Source organism: Canis lupus, chromosome 8 (genome assembly GCF_003254725.2).
Source record: "Canis lupus dingo isolate Sandy chromosome 8, ASM325472v2, whole genome shotgun sequence".
In the NCBI taxonomy this organism is placed as follows: Eukaryota; Metazoa; Chordata; class Mammalia; order Carnivora; family Canidae; genus Canis; species Canis lupus.
Window position 1 is genome coordinate 46,558,317 of NC_064250.1, and position 20,804 is coordinate 46,579,120.

Below are 20,804 nucleotides of genomic sequence, written 5' to 3' on the forward strand. Positions count from 1 at the left end.
TTTATTTATTTATTTATTTATTTATTTTTTTTGTGATTTTTATTTATTTTTTGAAGTGATTTTTTATATTATTTACCAGTGATCACCAGAATTGTAGTTTTCTGACCATAGGAGGAACTATAACCTTAATTAAGATAAAATTATCAGACACCTTTGAAGTTCACTTATGAATAAGCAAGTTTTGAACAGTTCTAAATGAAAGAGATGTAGAACATAGAAAAATTAGAAGTGAATGGAATGGATACATTGGCATACACTAAAACAATCTGGTTAATTTGTACGGAAGAAATTATACATTTAAAAGCTATGAAATATAAACACCAAGAACCTAGGTTTCTAAAAAGTAATAGTTATAGCTAGTACTTGACAATAAATGATTCTAGAGATGAATTTTATGCTCCAGTCTTTGTAAACATTGTGAAGCTAGGCACTGCTTCATTACTGGCATAGTACTTGGTACATGGGAGCGTCCTAATAAATTGGTTTACTGATTCATTCATTGATTAATTAATTTATCTGACAGGTATTAATTTCAACTGCCCTCCTAAGAAAGTGCTAAGATAGAATAATGATAAAGAATAATGATAATAGAAGAGTTTGTGGAAGTAGGATAGTAGCCCTCTTTTTTTTTTTTTTTTTAAAGATTTATTTATTTATTTTATGATAGACATAGAGAGAGAGAGAGGCAGAGACACGGGAGGAGGGAGAAGCAGGCTCCATGCCGGGAGCCCGACGCGGGTCTCGATCCCGGGACTCCAGGATCGCGCCCTGGACCAAAGGCAGGCGCCAAACCGCTGAGCCACCCAGAGATCCCCCTTTTTCCCTCTTTTAAAAGGAGATACACTCACCCCCTTTATATAGAATTTTTGTTTTGTTTTGTTTTTGGAGAAAAAGTATTACAAAAATATTACTTAAAAATTCCCTTTTTAATTTATACTGATACTAAATATTTTAAGGCATTTCTACTATCTTATTTTCTAAGTATATGGAATTTTAGGAATCTATTTTGTTTGTAAAACTTTCTAAATATTTTTTATAAGAAAAACTTTCTAAATATTTTAAGTGTACTGTGTTTTCTGAAATTGAAGTTAAGATTTTATAGAATATTATCCTAACTTATTAAGTCAAAAGAATACTGAGGAAGAACAGCTGTGAGCCTGAAGGACATACTTTTCTAAGACTGTTTTAAAGAAATGTCTGATAAACAGGTAAAAATATTCAAGAGAGATTAAGGAAATGTACATTAAAATGGGAGTATTTTTTAGTTTTCAGATTGTTATAATTTAAACACTGATTTACTCTAACAATGGTGAAGATCTGAGCAAAGGGCATACCCATATATTGGTGGTGGGGATGTGGATTTGTGCGCTAGTTTTGGAGGATGATTCGGAGGTAAAGTGTAGATACATATAGTACTAATCTGCATAAGAGAGTTACTTGCACAGGTGCATAGATTTATATGTCCAAGAATGTTCAGTATTATAAGAGGCAAAATGTGGATCCAACCATCCATGTTGAATGAATAATTATTATATGCTTGTAGTAGTTTACCGTATTATAAAGGTTGGAATAGAACTATATGAACTGATGAGATGTTAATGATAATGAGGGAGAAATGTACCTAACAGTATAGTATGATTATATTGTTTGCAGAAAAACACAAATAATTATATGTTAGTTTGTGTATAGAAAGGTATTTAGAAGAATACAACGATATATACCAAACTGTTGGGATTAGGGGGCGAGGAAGTGGAAGACATGCACTTTTTATCTTCTCTCTTCTGAAGGGTGAGTAAATCAATGTATGAAATAGACCAAAAATAGAGACAGATTCTTTTTAAAAACTTCAAACAACTCTAGACTCCTTCAGTTACAGAGTGTAGGGGGAATTTTTCCTAGTGCCCGACAGACATATCTCCTGTTGATCAAATCACTGCTATTTAGTGCCATTACTGGTATGAGATCACTTATTTTGGCTGCTTCTTTGAATTGGTGCATGGAATCCTCCTAGGATATCCTAATAGAATTTTTATACTTTTTCTTACAGTTCTGGACATTCAAGTATGTTGATGAAGATACAAAATTTGGTGCTTGGGGAGTCTTAAATACTTATATTCATTTAACTAAAGGACAAAATTAACTTTCTTTTAAGTAATATCAAACCATTTAAACAGTACAGTATATTCTAATATTCAAAGAAATCAAATGCTAAGTTCTGATTCTTGAATTTCATTCATTGAATTTCATTCAAGAATGGTTAGGAAGTTGACTTTTAAGTTTAATAAAAGTTACATATTTTCTCATTGTCACAAATTGTATGTTTTCTTTATATCTGAGTAGTTAGTATGTGACCTGATGTCAGGAGGTTTCTTCCCTCTCAGGTTTATGGTTCACTGAGACATTCATTTGTCCTTGAGGAACTGGCCAACATTGAGTCAACAAATATTGTGTAACTTGGTACATTTAGTTTTCAGGGTGCTGATGTATGTAGAAAAATGCATCAGAACATTTAAAGAAAAAAACCTTAGATAATCTTCCTGGATTCTGAGTTTGGTTTAAAAAGATTCATTGATGTTTGGTATTTAATTTTTGGATATTAACTGAACCTCAAAATTTTTTTCTTCCTTTATATGTATTCCCATATGATTGTAGGAGTCTATCCTGAATTTAGATCGTGTACATTTTGGGAACTTATTTTAGAAAAGATCTAAGTTTTAAAAATTCTCAATGGACAGACAGAGAAAAGAGGGTCTTTGCCAACTCCTTTGGGTAAGAAAACTTTAGAATTTTGCAGATACTCTAAAAATGAAGGCCAACAAACCAGGCATATCAAATTGCAAAGTTTTCAAATAAAATGATTTGTCATGATTTTTTTCTTTAGACCGCTGCAGTAAGAATGTCTTTCCCCCCTCATTTGAATCGCCCTCCCATGGGAATCCCAGCACTCCCACCAGGGATCCCGCCCCCACAATTTCCTGGTTTTCCTCCACCTGTACCTCCAGGTAAGTTTTTGGATACTGTTGTTTTTTTAGCCTATACTTTTGTTATAATAGTATAAACTTTAGGAAAGTGATAATGTATGTGACTGTGTTAGTAGTAAACATGTTAGCATTTTTCTTTAAATGTGATGTCTTATTCTATGACAGTACTTTTCATATCAAATTGAGTATCAAATTAATCTGGGAAGATTAAAAAAATCCCTTTATTTAAAAAATAAAGTAAACCAGCAAATATATACTAATTCATACAATTCCGTAGTTAAAAAGGTATACAGTGAAAAATTTTGCCCACATTCCCACATAACCGTTGTTATTCCCTTACTGAAAGAGGGAAATGAAATAGGCTCATCCATTTCTTTTTTTCTTCCATATAGTTTTTTTTTTTTTTAATTTTTATTTATTTATGATAGTCACAGAGAGAGAGAGGGAGAGAGAGGCAAAGACACAGGCAGAGGGAGAAGCAGGCTCCATGCACCGGGAGCCCGATGTGGGATTCGATCCTGGGTCTCCAGGATCGCGCCCTGGGCCAAAGACAGGCGCTAAACCGCTGCGCCACCCAGGGATCCCTTTTTTTTTAAGATTTTATTTATTTATTCACGAGAGACACAGAGAGGCAGAGACATAGAGGGAGAAGGAGGTTCCCTGCAGGGGACCTGGGATCACGCCCCGAGCCCAAGGCAGATGCTCAGCCACTGAGCTAGCCAGGTGCCCCAAGGCTGTTGATTCATAACATGTATATTCTAGAGACTCAGCTTTGGGGGCCTCCTAACTTCTAGATCAAGTATATAGCAGTGCTAAAGCCACAGATAAACATGGCAGTGTTTTTGGAATATCATTTAGCACTTCAGGAATTTGGGGGTAAATCATTCTTCTGAAAGTTAGAACAAGTACTTATACACATTATGGAGTAGAATGCAATATTTGTACAAATTTTTAGGACATTTATGCTTGTAGCAACTTGTTTTAAGCTGTCCTAGGTAATCATGGATGTGTATTTATTACTACCTCTTTCCAGGAATATAGTTTGAAATACGTATTTAGGGGCTCCTGGGTGGCTCAGTTCCGTTAAGCATCTGCCTTCAGCTTAGGTCATGATACCAGGACCCTGAAAAGAAAGAAAGAGAATCAATCTAAAAATAAAAATGAAATACATATTTAAATTTAAATCTAAACCAGTTTATTATTTCATAGAACACTTACTGAATTTTAGTCAGTAATTGAGTTGTTCTATAATGTATAAAGGAATTCCTGCTGAATAGGGGGATTGAGAGAATAATGTTAACAGAAAACTGAATAAAGTTAGTTGTCAACCATCTAACAGATTAATAATATAAGAAGGATGGTGTCCTGAGAGCCACTTTTGTTTTGGCATCAATTTTTGGGAGGTTCATATATCCTGATTTTGTTAATCAATTTAGTCTCATAAGATACGTTTTTGATGGCCTTTACTAGTAACCATGATCCTTCCTAAAAACAAAACGGTTGTGTTATAGTTTTATAGGGAAGAATAGTTTACGTTTTATTCCTTTGTTAAGAAAATTAAGGGATTGGGAATGAAGCTTAATCTTTTAGAATCAGGAAAAGTGACAGAAAAATCAGTACCTTAAATTTCCTTCCTAATAAATTGGTTTTATAGAAAAGTTTTTAAATTCCTTTGAATTTTGAAGAGCAAACACTAAATTTGACATTTTGTGATGAACATTATGCCAAATTATTAAAACAGAAGTAGAAGATAAATGAAACCTATGTCTGATAAGACTACTCCCTGCATAATTTTTTAAGATGGGTCAGGAGACCTCAAAACCAGATTGTCAGTTTTTTTAGTGTGTGTGTGTGTGTGTGTGTGTGTGTGTATTCATTCATTCATCAGAGACACAGAAAGAGGCAGAGACATAGAAAGACAGAGAAGCAGGCTCCTCACAAGGAGCCAGATGTGGGACTTGGTCCCCGGACCTGATCAGGACCTGAGCTGAAGGCAGACGCTCAACTGATGAACTACCCAGGCGTCTCATCAGTTTTTCTTTTTGACTGGTCAATGCCATAGTAATGTGGGCATTTATTCAGAATGGTAACGTGCTAATTCTGATTCTGTATAACAGCATATACTGTCATTTCTGTTTAGGGAAATATATTTGTATGATAAATCAGAGTTTGGTTACACCTCATTCTACATTCTTTGTGTAGCATCAATACTTTAAAAGGTAAATAATGAAATAGTATGCTAAACTAGGGTGGTAATTCAAGACCATAATACCCATGTTCATGTGTAATTTTCTTGTCTTGCCTATTAGTGTGATTAATTGAACTCTAAATGTAATGGTCACATTCTATATTAAATTAGAAAATCAATTTGGAAAAATAACCATAAAATTTCCCTAAAAAGTAATATGCATAGAACAGAAGGAAGTCCATCCCCTCTTTCACATTCCTGAGAATTTCCTTCCCCTAACAGCTTTTTGTATCAGCTTCTAGTTTGTAACACTCCAGAGACAAACACTTTGCATATCCTGGTGTGTTTGCTTTTGTTTACCCTTTTCCTACTTCTGTGTTTTTAAAAACTCAACTAGTACTACACTGTTCACGCTTTGTGTACTTTGCTTCTTTTCACTTTAGCACGTGTAGATCTTTGTAATGAGTAACAATACATTTTCCATTGTGAATTGTGAATTCTGTATTGCAGGATATTAGTAAGTTGAGGTAGGAAACATAACTATTAAACATTTAGTAACTGTTAAAAAGGAAAAAAAAATGGGATGCCTGGCTGGCTCAGAGCATGTGACTCTTGATCTCAGGGTTGTGAATTTGAGTCCCATGTTGGTTGTAGAGCTTACATAACCCCCTACCCAAAAAAGAAAAAAAAAAAAAACTCAAAAAAACATTTCTTACCCCACTACGTCTTTTTCTGAACTTTTCTTTAATAGAAAATTCACCTATGGGAAAGGTGCCATGTAGTTTACAGTTGATAAAGGGGAAGGACTTTTTTTGCTTTGAAACTTAAAAGTGAAAAACTTAGATATACAGATTGATGAATTATAGTTTTGAGCATGTACTGTATTCAACTGCTACACATAAATGATCTGTCTCATTGGTGCTCCAAAGAAATTAACTCATGAGAATTGAGGAAACTGCAGCTTGAACAGCTTAGCTTGTTCAAGTTTGCATAGCTAGATGTAATAGAACCAAGAGTTGAACTCTGTCTTTTTCTTTCCTTTTTAAAAAGTTTACGTGCATATTTACTTACAGAAGTAATCTCTACACCTGACGTGGGGCTTGAACTCGTGATCCTGAGATCAAACGTTACATGCTTCTCCAACTAAGCCAGCCAGGCATCTCTGTCTTTTTTTCTATTTTGTGCAGTGTTCTGTTGACTTAATGATAGGAATCTTGATTTTTCTCATTCAAAAAACAATTTAGGTTAGAAAATAAATGGATAGTGTTAAATGTTTAAGATTTTATTACCAGTCTTAGTTGGAGAATTCTCATAAATTGATGTTAAATTTGAACCAAAGAATGATTTCAGAACTTCTTTGAGATATGTTTAGAAGCGTTTTAAAATTTATAGTAGAAAAGTAAGTCTTTCATTAGTTTTTGCCCTTATTGCATTCTTTTTCTTAGTGCTCAGATGGTAAGATTTTTTTTAATAAATTTATTTTTTATTGGTGTTCAATTTGCCAACATACAGAATAACACCCAGTGCTCATCCCGTCAAGTGCCCCCCTCAGTGCCCACCAACCAGTCACCCCCACCCCCTACCCTCCTCCCCTTCCACCACCCCTAGTTCGTTTCCCAGAGTTAGGAGTCTTCATGTTCTGTCTCCCTTTCTGATATTTCCTACCCATTTCTTCTCCCTTCCCCTCTATTCCCTTTCACTATTATTTATATTCCCCAAATGAATGAGAACACATAATGTTTGTCCTTCTCTGATTGACTTATTTCACTCAGCATAATACCCTCCAGTTCCATCCATGTCGAAGCAAATGGTGGGTATTCATCATTTATCTAATGGCTGAGTAATATTCCATTGTATACATAAACCACATCTTTATCCATCTTTCGATGGACATCGAGGCTCCTTCCACAGTTTGGCTATTGTGGACATTGCTGCTAGAAACATCGGGGTGCAGGTGTCCCGGCGTTTCGTTGCATCTGTATCTTTGGGATAAATCCCCAGCAGTGCAAAAGCTGGGTCGTAGGGCAGATCTATTTTTAATTCTTTGAGGAACCTCCACACAGTTTTCCAGAGTGGCTGCACCAGTTCACATTCCCACCAACAGTGTAAGAGGGTTCCCTTTTCTCCGCATCCTCTCCAACATTTGTGGTTTCCTGCTTTGTTAATTTTCCCCATTCTCACTGGTGTGAGGTGGTATCTCATTGTGGTTTTGATTTGTATTTCTCTGATGGCAAGTGATGCGGAGCATTTTCTCATGTGCTTGTTGGCCATGTCTGTGTCTTCCTCTGTGAGATTTCTGTTCATGTCTTTTGCCCATTTCATGATTGGATTATTTGTTTCTTTGCTGTTGAGTTTAATAAGTTCTTTATAGATCTTGGAAACTAGCCCTTTATCTGATACGTCATTTGCAAAGATTTTTTCATTAGTTATATGCACAAGAATACCCTATAGTAGTTATTGATTGGCAAGCAATGTGGTTGAAAACAAAAATGCACGTATCACTAAGATGCCCATTGACTCTTAGTGCAGCAGATGGTCTTAGAGATTTTATTCTTTTTTTTTATTATTTATTTATTTATGATAGTCACACAGAGAGAGAGAGAGAGAGAAAGAGAGAGAGAGAGAGGCAGAGACATAGGCAGAAGGAGAAGCAGGCTCCATGCACCGGGAGCCCGACATGGGATTCGATCCCGGGTCTCCAGGATCGCGCCCTGGGCCAAAGGCAGGCGCCAAACTACTGCGCCACCCAGGGATCCCGAGTTTTTCTTTGATACTGACTGAGATTATTGGTGATATTGCTTGTTTTTTTTTTTTCTTTTTTTTTTTCTTTTTTTAATATACATTCTCTCTCAACTCTTTTTTTTTAAATTATTTATTTATTTATGATAGTCACAGAGAGAGAGAGAGGCAGAGACACAGGCAGAGGGAGAAGCAGGCTCCATGCAGGGAGCCCGACGTGGGATTCGATCCCGGGTCTCTAGGATCGCGTCCTGGGCCAAAGGCAGGCGCCAAACCGCTGCGCCACCCAGGGATCCCCTTGTTTTTCTTAAAGAACAAGCAATAACAAAATTCTTTTTAGGTTTCCAGATTAATTTCTCATTTGATAACTTTTTTTTGTAACCTTTAAAGGTTTGTTAATAGGGGCAGACCCGGTGGCACAGCGGTTTAGCACTGCCTGCAGCCTGGGGTGTGGTCCTGGAGACCTGGGATCAAGTCCCACATCAGGCTTCCTGTATGGAGCCTGCTTCTCTCTGCCTGTGTCTCTGCTTCTCTCTCTCTCTCTCTGTGCGTATCTCTATGAATAAATAAACAAAATCTTAAAAAAAAAAAAAGGTTTGTTAATACCATTGTTTACTCATAGGTGGATCTGTATTTGTGTATGTTACTGGCTTTCAGGATGTCCCGAATCAGATGAACATGAATCAGTAACTATCCAGATTTTTAAACTCCTGATACAAAAGCATGTTGTGGTGGTAGTCTTTTAGAGTAGTTTTTGGTGTCGTGTTAAGTTTTAATAGACCTGTGCCATATTGCTTTTGAAAATAAGGCATTCATCAATATCTCATTTTCATTACTCATACATTTCTACTTAAATTGACTGAGTGAAGATACCTACTTGCGTGCCATGTAATTGATATAGAGTATAGTCTCATATGCTTATATTCATAAGATTTATTATGCTTTCTTCTTAGGGACCCCAATGATTCCTGTACCAATGAGCATTATGGCTCCTGCTCCAACTGTAAGTATAATTTTAAGGAGGAATTAGGAGATACAGTAGGGCTATTGCCTTTAAAGCTAAAAAACACTTGATTAACTTAGATAAATTAAGTGTTCAAAAGAATAATTGAGAGTGATAGCATCCATGTATACCATACTACTTGAGTATCATTTTCACTCAGCTATGCATAGTATGCAATTGCCCTTAAAATAGGCACCCCCAATAAATGGTTTTATGATTCACCTCAAATTCTCTAGACTTTTCATACACTTGTTATTTTAGATTGGTTCTTTAATCACTCCTTCTTCTTGTCTTGATCATAGGAGATAGAATGATCTGACACATTTAATAACCTCATAGAAAAAAAAACTATAGAAGTGATCCTAGTAAAAATTTAAATTTTGAAATAAAATTTTTATTGAATATATTTTCATTCTTTACTTTCACCTGCATAATTTTTAGTGCCTTCTAAACTTTTTTCTCTGTCCTCTGGTATGATATCTGTAACCAGAGGTTAAAAAACAGTTTTCTTGAAGCCTTTATTCTTTTAAAATGTTTCATTATTCAGTCTTTTTAAGTCTTAATTCTTCACATTCGTCAAAGCATTTGTACACTCTAAGCATCTTACTTCATAATGCTAATATGCTGTAACACATGAATAAATAATAACCTTCTCTTCCTCTTGAACTGTTTAACCAGAATTTTTCTTTGAGTTAAGTGGTAGAGTATCAGGCTTCATTTGGAATTCGACTATGATAGAGGGTAGATCTCATTACTTTTAACTGTTATTTTAGCTGTGGATTTTGTAAAGGGAGGGAGGGGGGAGTTATTCATAATAAAAAGGAGATGGTAATTCTGTGGGCAAACAGGAGTCTGCTATGAGGCAGACCTCTAAGAAGATATGTTTTTTTCAGACCAAGAGGGTGTCTAATTTTTCTTGCATTGGATACCCATTGTTTGGCTGTTTTGTAAAACCTGCACATGATAAGTACTCTTAACCTCTTGCATTTCAGCCTAGGAAAAGGTGGGACTTGGGGTTTGGAGCAGTTCCCTCAGTTCACCATTATTTATTCCGTGCCTGCTCTGGATGTTTTGCTAAATTCAATTCCAGATATAAAAATGAGTAAGACTGTTCCTTCCTCTGGGAAGTTGAAAGTTAGAAAGGGAAAATTAAAAAATGCAATTAACTGCATAGTAAAATTTAAATGTTGGAGAGTGTTATGAGAGTATTCAAATACTCTATCAGAGGATTAGTGGTGATGATTGACATTTACTTTTATTTAAAAAAATTCTTTTTGGATTTATTTATTTTGGAAAGAAACGTGGTTTTGGAGGCAGAGTGAGATTGAGGTGGAGAAGCAGACTCCCTCCTGAGGGTAGAGTCTTTTGTGGGGCTCTGTCCCACAACCTTGTGGTCATAACCTGAGCTGAAATTAAGAGTCTGACACCCAACTGATTAAGCCACCCAAGTGCCCTGAAACTTGCTGTTATGTTAGTATAGAGTAAAATTTTGAAGAAACTCCTGGATATATTTGATAATTTTATTTTATTTATTTATTTAATTTTTAAAAAGATTTTATTTATTTATTCATGAGAGACAGAGAGAGAGAGAGAGAGGCAGACACAGGCAGAGGGAGAAGCAGGCTCCATGCAGGGAGCCTGACCTGGGACTTGATCCCAGGTCTCCAGGATCATGCCCTGGGCTGAAGATGGCGCTAAACCACTGAGCCACCAGGGCTGCCCTATTTGATAATTTTAAATGACTTATGATGTTTTGGATATTTTAAATTTTGTCTTAAAATTAAAAAAATTCTCTATCCAATTTATCTTTATTTGCTATTCCAAGTTAATTTCCAAAGAAGGGTAATCTGGAGTGCCTGGGTAGTTCAGTTGGTTAAAAATGTCTGACTTTTGATTTTGGCTCAGGTCATGATGTCAGGGTTACTAGAAATCAGGGCTCATTAGCTCCACATCAGGCTCCATGGGAGTCTGCTTGAGATTCTCTCTCTCCCTCTGCCCCTGTTCTCTCTCAAATAAATCTTTCTAATAAGAGAAAGGTAATCCAGTAGTGGATTTTTACTTGTCATGAATGAATTTGCATTAATGAAAAATGTGATAGAAGCTTTAGATTAAGTATGTAGAACCTTTAATAGTAATATGCTATATATTTTCTACTTTAAAATTGTTTTTAGAATAAAGTTACATTAAATATGATAGGAAACGTAATAGCCAGCTCAAATTTTATTGCTTTTCTTCACTCTAGGTTTTAGTACCCACTGTGTCCATGGTTGGAAAGCATTTGGGAGCAAGAAAGGATCACCCAGGCTTAAAGGCTAAAGAAAATGATGAAAATTGTGGTCCCACTACAACAGTTTTTGTTGGCAACATTTCTGAGAAAGCCTCCGACATGCTTATAAGACAGCTCCTTGCTGTAAGTTAAACTGTTCTCATTTTAATTTTATTGTTTTGGATTTCAAATGTATGAAAAGGCAGAAAAAGGATTTCTAATTATTTTCTCCTTTTAATTTTAAAAATTTCATTCTGCAAAATCTTTTTTTTTTTTTTCATTCTGCAAAATCTTGAATGAATAGTCTAACCAGAGGTAATCCACTATCCTAAATTTGGTGTTTATCATTCCTGTATGTGGTTTTTACTTTAATTACATGTTAATGTATTCATAAAAATTTATAATTCATAAGTTTTAATTCTGTACTTCTTCATAACTTGCTTTTTTCACCCAACATATATATATAACTAGATTATTTACCACTTCTATATATCATTGCATCGTTGAAATGTACCATGAATTGTCAATTTTCTTTTTTTTTTTTTTTAAGATTTTATTTATTTATTCATGAGAGGACAGAGAGAGGCAGAGACACAGGCAGAGGGAGGAGAAGCAGGCATAATGCAAGAGCCTGATACGGGACTCAATCCCAGAACTCTGGGATCACATCCTGAGCTGAAGGCACGCGCTCAACTGCTGAGCCACTCAGCTGTCCCTGAATCGTCAATTTTCTAATGATAGTCATATGGATTGTTTCTATTCTTGATATTATGTTTTGCTGTGTTATTATTGGTAATATCCTGTTTTCCTCAGTGAACGTGAAAGAATTTCTTCATGTAATTCTCTTAGAAGTGGAATTTCGGAGTTTTAGGACAGGTTTATCTTCACTTTTACAAGATAATGCCAATTTTTTCCCTCAAATGGAGGGCATTTTTAAAAAACTCTTTACTGTGATATTATTCATAAACCATAAAATTCACCCTTTTATAAAGCATAATCCAGTGGTTTTTAGTATATTCAGAAAGTTGCACAAACATCACCACTGTCTTAATTTTGGAACATTTTCATCACCCCAAGTAGAAACCTTCTACTCAGTAAATCACGTCTCGTTCTCTTCCCTCCCCAGCATATGGCAACCACCATCCTGCCTTCTGTCCATGTAGATTTGCCTATTCTGGGCATCATACATAATAAGCAGAATCATAGAATATGTATCGCTTTCATGTTTTGTTTTTTTTAATATATTTTTAGGCTTCATCTATATTGTAGCTTATGACAGTATTTTGTTTCTTTTTATGAATAAATATTCTATTTAATGAATATATCATTTTTTTATCCATTCATAACTTAAGAGACAATGGAGTTATTTCTACTTTTTGGTTATTATGAATAATGATGCTGTGAATATTTTTGTGCCGGTGTGTGGAGATTTTATATATATATTCTATTTTGGAACCTCTTCTCTCTCTTTTTTTTTTAAGATCTTATTTATTTATTCATGAGAGACAGAGGCAGAGACACAGGTAGAGGGAGAAGCAGGTTCCATGTAGGGAGCTGACGTGGGACTTAATCCTGGGTTTCCAGGATCATGCCCTGGGCTGAAGGCGGTGCTAATCCGCTGAGCCAATGGGCTGCCCACTCTTTCTATTAAGTAGGCTCCATGCCCAGCTTGGAGCTCAACATAGAGCCTGAACCTATGATCCCATGATAAAGACCTGAGTTGAAATCAAAAGCCACTTAAGCAACTGAGCCACCCAGGTGCCTCAAAAACCTCTTTTGAAACCTATTTTTGACTTACATGTACAGCAGAGTGTTTTGTTTTTAAGTTTTATTCCTGAATTTATCTCTTTCATTTTTCTTTTAAGGCATTCCTTAAATATCTAGTGATCCTTGATTATCTTTATATTTAAGAGTTAGGGATTAAAAGTTTTTTAGGGGTACCTGGCTGACTGGGTCGGTGGAGCATGTGACTCTTGATTTGAGGTTGTGAGTTCAAACTCCATTTTGGATATAGAGATTAATTAATTAATTAATTAATTTTTTAATTTTATTTATGATAGTCACAGAGAGAGAGAGGCAGAGACATAGGCAGAGGGAGAAGCAGGCTCCATGCACCGGGAGCCCGATGTGGGACTTGATCCCAGGTCTCCAGGATCGCGCCCTGGGCCAAAGCAGGCGCTAAACCGCTGTGCCACCCAGGGATCCCTAGAGATTAATTTAAAAAGTAAAATCTTAGGGATGCCTGGTGGCTCAGTAATTGTCTGCCTTTGGCTTAGGTCCTGATCCTTGGGGTCCTGAGATCGAGTCCCACATCAGGCTGCTTGCAAGGAGCCTGCTTCTCCCTCTGCCTATGTTTCTGCCTTTCTCTCTGTGTCTCTCATGAATAAATAAATAAAATCTTGAAGAAAAAAAAATCTTAAAAAAATAAAAAGTAGTCTTTTTGTATGCCTAAGCTGGGTTTATAAAATGTTGAGCATCATTGTGGGGTAATCAACCCAGCAGCTAGAGGTTTTGAATGTTAGTATATGGAGTTTTCTTTGGAGCTGATTTGTTTCTCTAGCAAACTTCGTTTCATGCCTAGTGAGTATATGGTGGCCTATATGTGATTGAGGGTGAAGAACTGAATTAAAGTGTATTGTCTACCTTACTTTCTTCTCTTGTTACCCTTTCTGTATCCCATCCTGATCTTTTGTATCTATCTGGTGCTCTGTATCAAGCCTGTTCTCTTTCTTCAGACCTTAGCTTTATTCTGTCTTCCTTGAGGATAGGGATAGTGTAGTTGTTTGTAAAGACGGCAGGTTATATTCTCTGGGGATGGAGAGTAAAGTAGTTGCCTGAAGAACTCTGAGCCTTTGGGTCTCTTGGGTGGCTCAGGGGTTAAGCATCTGCCTTCATTAGGCTCAGGGCTCCCTGCATGGAGCCTGCTCCCTGCAGAAGAGCCTATGTCTCTGCCTCTCTCTCTCTCTGTGCCTCTCATGAATAAATAAATAAAATCTTAAAAAAAAAAAAAGAACTCTGAGGCTTTGATTATTCCATATTCATATTGTGAGGCAAGCACCTGTTTTTTTTTTTTTTTTTTTTAAAGATTTTAGGGCGGCCTGGGTGGCTCAGTGGTTTAAGCACCTGCCTTCCGCCCAGGGCGTGATCCTGGAGTCCCAGGTCAGACTCCCTGCATGGAGCCTGCTCCTCCCTCTGCCTGCGTCTCTGCCCCCTCCCCCATCATGAATAAATAAATAAAATCTTTAAAAAAAAAAAAGATTTTATTTGAATGAGAGAACACAAGGAATAGGAGCAGGGGAGAAGCAGATTCCATGCTGAGCATGAAGTCTGATGTGGGGCTTGATCCCAGGACCCTGAGATCATGACCTGAGCTGAAGACCAGATCCTTAACTGACTGAGCCACCCAGGTACCTTGCAAGCACCTGTTTTTATCCAGCCTCATGCTCCCCATGCACCCCATTCTCCACTGTGCATACCTTTTACCTCCAGCCTAGATCACTGACTTTGTAGAATCAGTCTAATTCTTTTATTTTTATTTTCATTTTTATTTTTTTCAATTAGCCTAATTCTTTTTTTTAATTTATTTATTTATTTATTTATTTATTTATTTATTTATTTATTATTTATTTATTTATTTATTTATTTATTTATTTATTTATTTATGACAGTCACACAGACAGAGAGAGAGAGGCAGAGACACAGGCAGAGGGAGAAGCAGGCTCCATGCACCGGGAGCCCGATGTGGGATTCGATCCCGGGTCTCCAGGATCGCGCCCTGGGCCAAAGGCAGGCGCCAAACCGCTGCGCCACCCAGGGATCCCCAATTAGCCTAATTCTTAACAATATTTTCATTTGTAGACACTTGAAGTTACAGCCTTTTTTTTTTTCTAATCTACTTGAATGAGTTCCCATCTTTCTATTTGCCCTTTTTCTTTTCAAAATTTTAATTCTACTGCTATTTTTTCATACAGTGTCTGACCTCAGGGGTTTATATCTTTTATATTCCTTGATAATCATTTTACTGGTTTCTCTGAAGGGAGATGTGAAAAATTCATGTGTTCTCTGAGCTTTGACAGGCAATCTTCATTTACCATTTTCCACAAATAACTATATTTTTTAACCTAGTTTTTAATAATTAGAAATAATGTTTGGGATGCCTCAGTGGCAGAGTTGGCTAAGTGTCTGACTCTTGCTTTTGGCTCAGGTCATAATCTCCGGGTTTTGCAATCAAGCCCTGTGTCAGGCTCCCTGCTCAGTTGAGTCTACTTGAGACTGTCTCCCTCTCCCCGTGCCTCTCTCCTTGTTTGGCCTCATGTGCTATCAAATAAATCTTTTTAAGATTTTATTTATTTGTTAGCATCAGAACATGTAGGGGAAGGGCAGAGGGAGAGTGCAGCAGGAAGCCGGATGCGGGGCTTGATCCCGGAACCCTGAGATCATGACCTGAACAAATGCAGACACTTAACCAGCTGAGCCTCTCAGGTGCTCCTAAATAAATAAATCTTAAAAAAATATATATATATATTTAAAAACTTTGAATGTAAACAAAATGTAATGTTTTACTCTTCAACCTGCCCCATTAATCTTTTTCATTGTTTTATGGACTTTTTTTTCTTTACATAAAGTCTTATTATATGTCTGTAATTTCATGTCCCATGTTATTTTTGCATTCCCTATCAAGCGTTTTCCTGTTACTAAAAGTCCTTTATGGGGTGCCTGGATGGCTCAGGTTATAATATCAGGGTCCTGGGATTGAGACCTGCATTGGGTTCCCTCCCTGCTCAGCGAGATGCCTGCTTCTCCCTCTCCTTGTTCATGCTCTCTCTTGTTATTTCTGTGTCTCTCTCTCAAATAAATAAAATCTTTAAAAAGTCCTTTATAATATTGGGGTACCTGGCTGGCTTAGCTAGTAGAGCATGGGACTCTTGATCTCAGAGTTGTGAGTTCAAGCCCCACATTGGGTGTAGAGATTACTTAAAAAAAAAAATCTTTGAGGGCAGCCCTGGTGGCTCAGCGGTTTGGCGCCACCTTCGGCCTAGGGTGTGATCCTGGAGATGGGGGATTGAGTCCGGTGTCGGGCTCCCTGCATGGAGCCTGCTTCTCCCTCTGTCTCTGCCTCTCTCTCTCTCTCTCTCTCTCTCTCTCAAATAAATAAAATCTTAAAAAAAAAAAATCTTTGAAAAAGTTCTTTAAAATATATGTGTGTTTTAAAACATAATCTTTCTGGATTCATAGTATTTACATGAATTTATTATAGTTTATTTTAAATATAATATTGGCAATTTTGTTTTTATGTATATATTTTGGGTTGGATAAAAATGCTGTAAAATTTCTAATTTATTAAAAGGTAGTCAAAGGGTGCTTGAGTGGCTCAGTTGATGAGCATCTGACTCTTGCTTTTGGCTCAGGTTGTAATCTCAGGATCGTGAAATCGAGCCCTGAGTTAGGCTCCACACTCATCAGCATGGAGTCTGCTTGGGATTCCCCACTCTTGTGTGCTCTCCTCCTCCTAAAATAAATAAAATCTAAAAGATAGTCAATTTTCCTGTAAATAAGAATTTGTTAGAATTTATATTTTTCTTTTAACTGTATTATCTATTTTCTTTCATGTAATGGATATGTGGGAATGGATGGAATTTTAAGAAATTTAATAACCTGATATGATTTTGTTTTTGTTTTTTATATTCTCCTGGTGGAAATATGATTGTGCTCTTACTTTTATTACTGATTAGTTGATTTTTTTTTTTTTTAAATTTTTATTTATTTATGATAGTCACAGAGAGAGAGGCAGAGACACAGGCAGAGGGAGAAGCAGGCTCCATGCACCGGGAGCCTGATGTGGGATTCGATCCTGGGTCTCCAGGATCGCGCCCTGTGCCAAAGGCAGGCACCAAACCGCTGCGCCACCCAGGGATCCCTAGTTGATTTTTTTAAATGATAATGATCATTTTTCTTTATTTTGTTTTTAAGAAATGTGGCTTGGTTTTGAGCTGGAAGAGAGTACAAGGTGCATCTGGGAAACTTCAAGGTAGGTAGTTTTTTCTTTGTGAGATCATTTTAACCTGTGTGCATAAATTACATGTTGCATGTTTTGCTCTCATTGCCCTGAACCATGGGAATATTCTGTCAACACTCTGTCTTCCTTCTTATTGGAAAAGGATTAGAGGCAGTTGGGAAGATTTAGCTGATAGTTGAGATTAGAAAGTGGGAAAGTATTAACAGGAAAGGTAGGAGAGGAAAAATTACTCAGACTTTTTTTTTTTACAATACTATTTTGAAAAGTCTTTTTTTTTTTTTCCCTCAGAGCAGTAATATATGATCAACATTCAACAGTTAGGATTTAGGAAGAAAGCAGAACAGGTGGTGAGATGACCTATTAGTCTTAGAAACAAACTTACTTTTCATACTTGTTGTAAAAGTACCTGTTTGATGTACATTCTTTAAACAGTATTATCGGAAAGTTCATCCACATATTATAAAATTATAATAATATGACGAACTCCCACATTCTCATCACCTAGCCTTAACATTTATCAAACCATGGCCAGTTGTGCTTATCCTATACTCTATCCATTTCCTCCTTTTATTATTTGTAAGCAATTCCAAGCTTTCCAATGGTTTGACAAAAGCCTAACTCCCTTTGATAGTTACCTTGTTGTCTGGAATATTATCTGGGATTTGGAATCTAAGCTTATCTAGAAGTTTTTCTGTCCCATAATTAGGATCAGCCATTTCTTTAAAGAACTCTGGTTCCTTTTAGTGGGAAATTGCTTTAAAAATTGTAGTCTGGTGGAGTGCCTGGGTGGCTCAGTGATTGAGCGTCTCCCTTTGGCTCAGGTTGTGATCCTGGGGTCTTGGGATTGAATCCCGCATCAGGCTCCCTGTAGAGAGCCTGCTCCTCCCTCTGCCCCCCCCCCCTTCTCTCTCTCTCTCTCTCTCATAAATAAACAAATAAAATCTTAAAAAAAGAAATCATAGTCTGGTAATTAGTTATACTCCTTATAAGACTTGTCTGTTTAGTCTTGGGAGGACAGGCTGGCTCAGTTAGAGGAGCATGCAACTCTTTCTTGGGGCTGTGAGTTCAAGCCTCATGATACCCCATGTTGGGTATAGAGATTACTTAAATATTTTTTAAAACGTACTTAAAAAAAAAAAAAAACTCACTTGTTTATTCTTTGCTTTTGTGTTTTTCCAGTACACATTAGTTTACATTCAGGACATAAAGGTTTTTATTTAACCTTCTCTGTCATATATCTTTTCTTTTTTTCCCATACTGAGAATGGGAATGGGAAAATGGGAATGGGAAAATGGGAATGGGAAAAAAATGAGTTTCAAGGACATTGGGATGATAGACAAATAATTACTGGCTTGCTTCATCAAATACAACAGTTTAATACTTAATAACACCAACACTATCATCAGCAATATGATTATAGAAATTTTTCTTTTTTAGTAAAAGGCTTCTATCCTTAAGATACATCACACTTAAACCTATGGTCAGATTTGCTATTTTAAAATCACTCAGAATAGTTTCTCTCTGTGTGGTTGTGTCCTTAACTATATGTATTTGGATACACATTTGGATTCATTTATTTTGAATTTTTAGATTCCTCCTTTAAAATGTATATCTTAATATCTCTGATTTTTTAAAAAATATTTATTTATTCATGAGAGATAGGCAGAGACATAGGCAGAGGGAGAAGTAGGCTCCCTGCAGAGAGCCCATGCGGGACTTGATCACAGCCCGCCCTGAGCCCGAGCTGAAGGCAGACGCTCAGCTGCTGAGCCACCCAGGCATCCCAGTATCTCTGATTTAAATCATAGTAATAATGGTGTGACTAGTTATTAAAATTAAACAGATACAAAAAATCAAACGTATAACTCAGATAATAGGTCAGTACTTTTGTAGTTTAATTTTTCAGAATTGGAAAGTGCTTTGGGGTCCCTGGGTGGTTGAGTCGGTAAGGCGTCTGACTTGATTTCCATGTTGCTCCTTGCTGAGCAGGGAGTCTGCTTGAGATTCTCTGCTCGCGCTCTATCTTTCTGTCTCTGTCTCTAAATTAAATAAATTAATATTTATAAAACAAACAGGAGAAGCAGCTGCTATTCAAAAAAAGAAAAATGAAAAAAAAAAAGGGAAAAATGGGCAACCTGGGTGTTTCAGCAGTTTAGCGCCATCTTCAACACAGGGTGTGATCCTGGAGACCTGGGATTGAGTCCCATGTCGGGGTCCCTGCATGGGGTCTGCTTCTCCCTCGGCCTCTGTGTCTGTCTGTCTCTCTCTCTGTCCTTCATGAATAAATAAATAAAATCTTAAAAAGTTTTTAAGTGCTTGTAATAGGTTCAGGGAACCTGTTGTCACTTCTTTGTAGCTGTTAGGAAGTCTGGATGGAATGAATTCAGGAAATAATTAAAAGACTCAATGACTTGCTGGTTCTACTAAATATTTTATCAGCATTTCCAATAAGTAGCAATTTGCCCAATTAGATTTTTTCCTTCCTTCCCATTTTTGTTCTCTCTTCTTTTGGTAGTTTGAAGGTGCTAAAAGTAAAATCATCAAGGGTAATTGAAGGAAAGGAAGAGTGATAGCATGAATAACCTAGTATTATAACATTTGGTCTCTAGTGATTTTAATTTTCCATAAATATTTTGTTTTCACAACTTTTTTAAATTTAAATTCAATTTCTAGCATATGTATAGTACATTATTAATTTCAGATATAGTTTTCAGTAATTCCTGAGTTGCATATAACACTCAATGCTCATCACATCACATGCCCACCTTAATGCTTGTCACTCAGTTACCCATCCCCCCCAGCTGAATTGATATTTCACTAATTCTTTATATCCATTTCTAGCCTTTGGCTTCTGTGAGTATAAGGAACCTGAGTCTACCCTCCGTGCACTCAGATTGTTGCATGACCTGCAGATAGGAGAAAAGAAGCTACTTGTTAAAGTTGACGCAAAGACAAAGGCACAACTGGATGAGTGGAAAGCAAAGAAGAAAGCTTCTAATGGGGTATGTTTTTATAGTGTTCTTTTCTAGGCCAACTTCACTTTCAGTGTAAATGCTTACAAGTGAATCTGCTATGGGGCTTCACAAGATCATCGTCATTATATGTGCTTGTGGCTAAAGTGCATGAGGGTATTTTTATAGTTTATAGTTATTTTAAGTCTTTTATCTCCCCATAGTAGGTGGATGACTGTTGATTTGTTTGTTCCAGGTTGGGATGAAGGTAGTGAGAGAGGCTGGACAAGGTTAACTTACCAGGGAGAACACTGGTATAAGTCTATTCAAAACAGTGCTAATTCATTTAAGGCAGTTTTGTAAATCAAAAAATATTTCAGACTACACATTTTTAATGAGTTGTCCTCTCTTTTATTTTTATTTATTTATTTTTTTGTGTGTCTTTTTTTTTTTTTGTCCTCTCTTTTAGAAGTGAGGACAGGTTCTTGGACACCTGGGTGCCTTAGTCAGTTGAACATCCAGACTCTTGATCTCAACTCAGGTCTTGAGCTCAGAATTGTGAGTTAAAGCCCCGTGTTGAGGTTCCATGCTGGATGTGGAATGTACTTTAAAAAAACAAAAAACAAATACCCACATATTCCTTTTTTAAAGATTTTATTT

General features: G+C 36.5%; 1 protein-coding gene across 3 annotated transcripts in view; it reads left to right on the forward strand.

Annotated features, from left to right (window-relative positions):
• Positions 1–20,804, forward strand: part of RBM25 (RNA binding motif protein 25) — a 53,127-nt gene that overhangs the window by 6,040 nt on the left and 26,283 nt on the right. For 2 of the 3 annotated variants that reach the window (XM_049113669.1, XM_049113671.1), the window contains exons 2-7: positions 2,653–2,769; positions 2,882–3,002; positions 8,862–8,911; positions 11,154–11,321; positions 17,148–17,205; positions 20,035–20,195. In XM_049113669.1, coding sequence (XP_048969626.1) covers positions 2,728–2,769; positions 2,882–3,002; positions 8,862–8,911; positions 11,154–11,321; positions 17,148–17,205; positions 20,035–20,195 — 600 coding nt within the window. In that variant the 5' untranslated portion in view covers positions 2,653–2,727. The remainder of the gene's footprint in view (positions 1–2,652; positions 2,770–2,881; positions 3,003–8,861; positions 8,912–11,153; positions 11,322–17,147; positions 17,206–20,034; positions 20,196–20,804) is intronic. The other variant, XM_049113670.1, reaches the window with a different exon arrangement.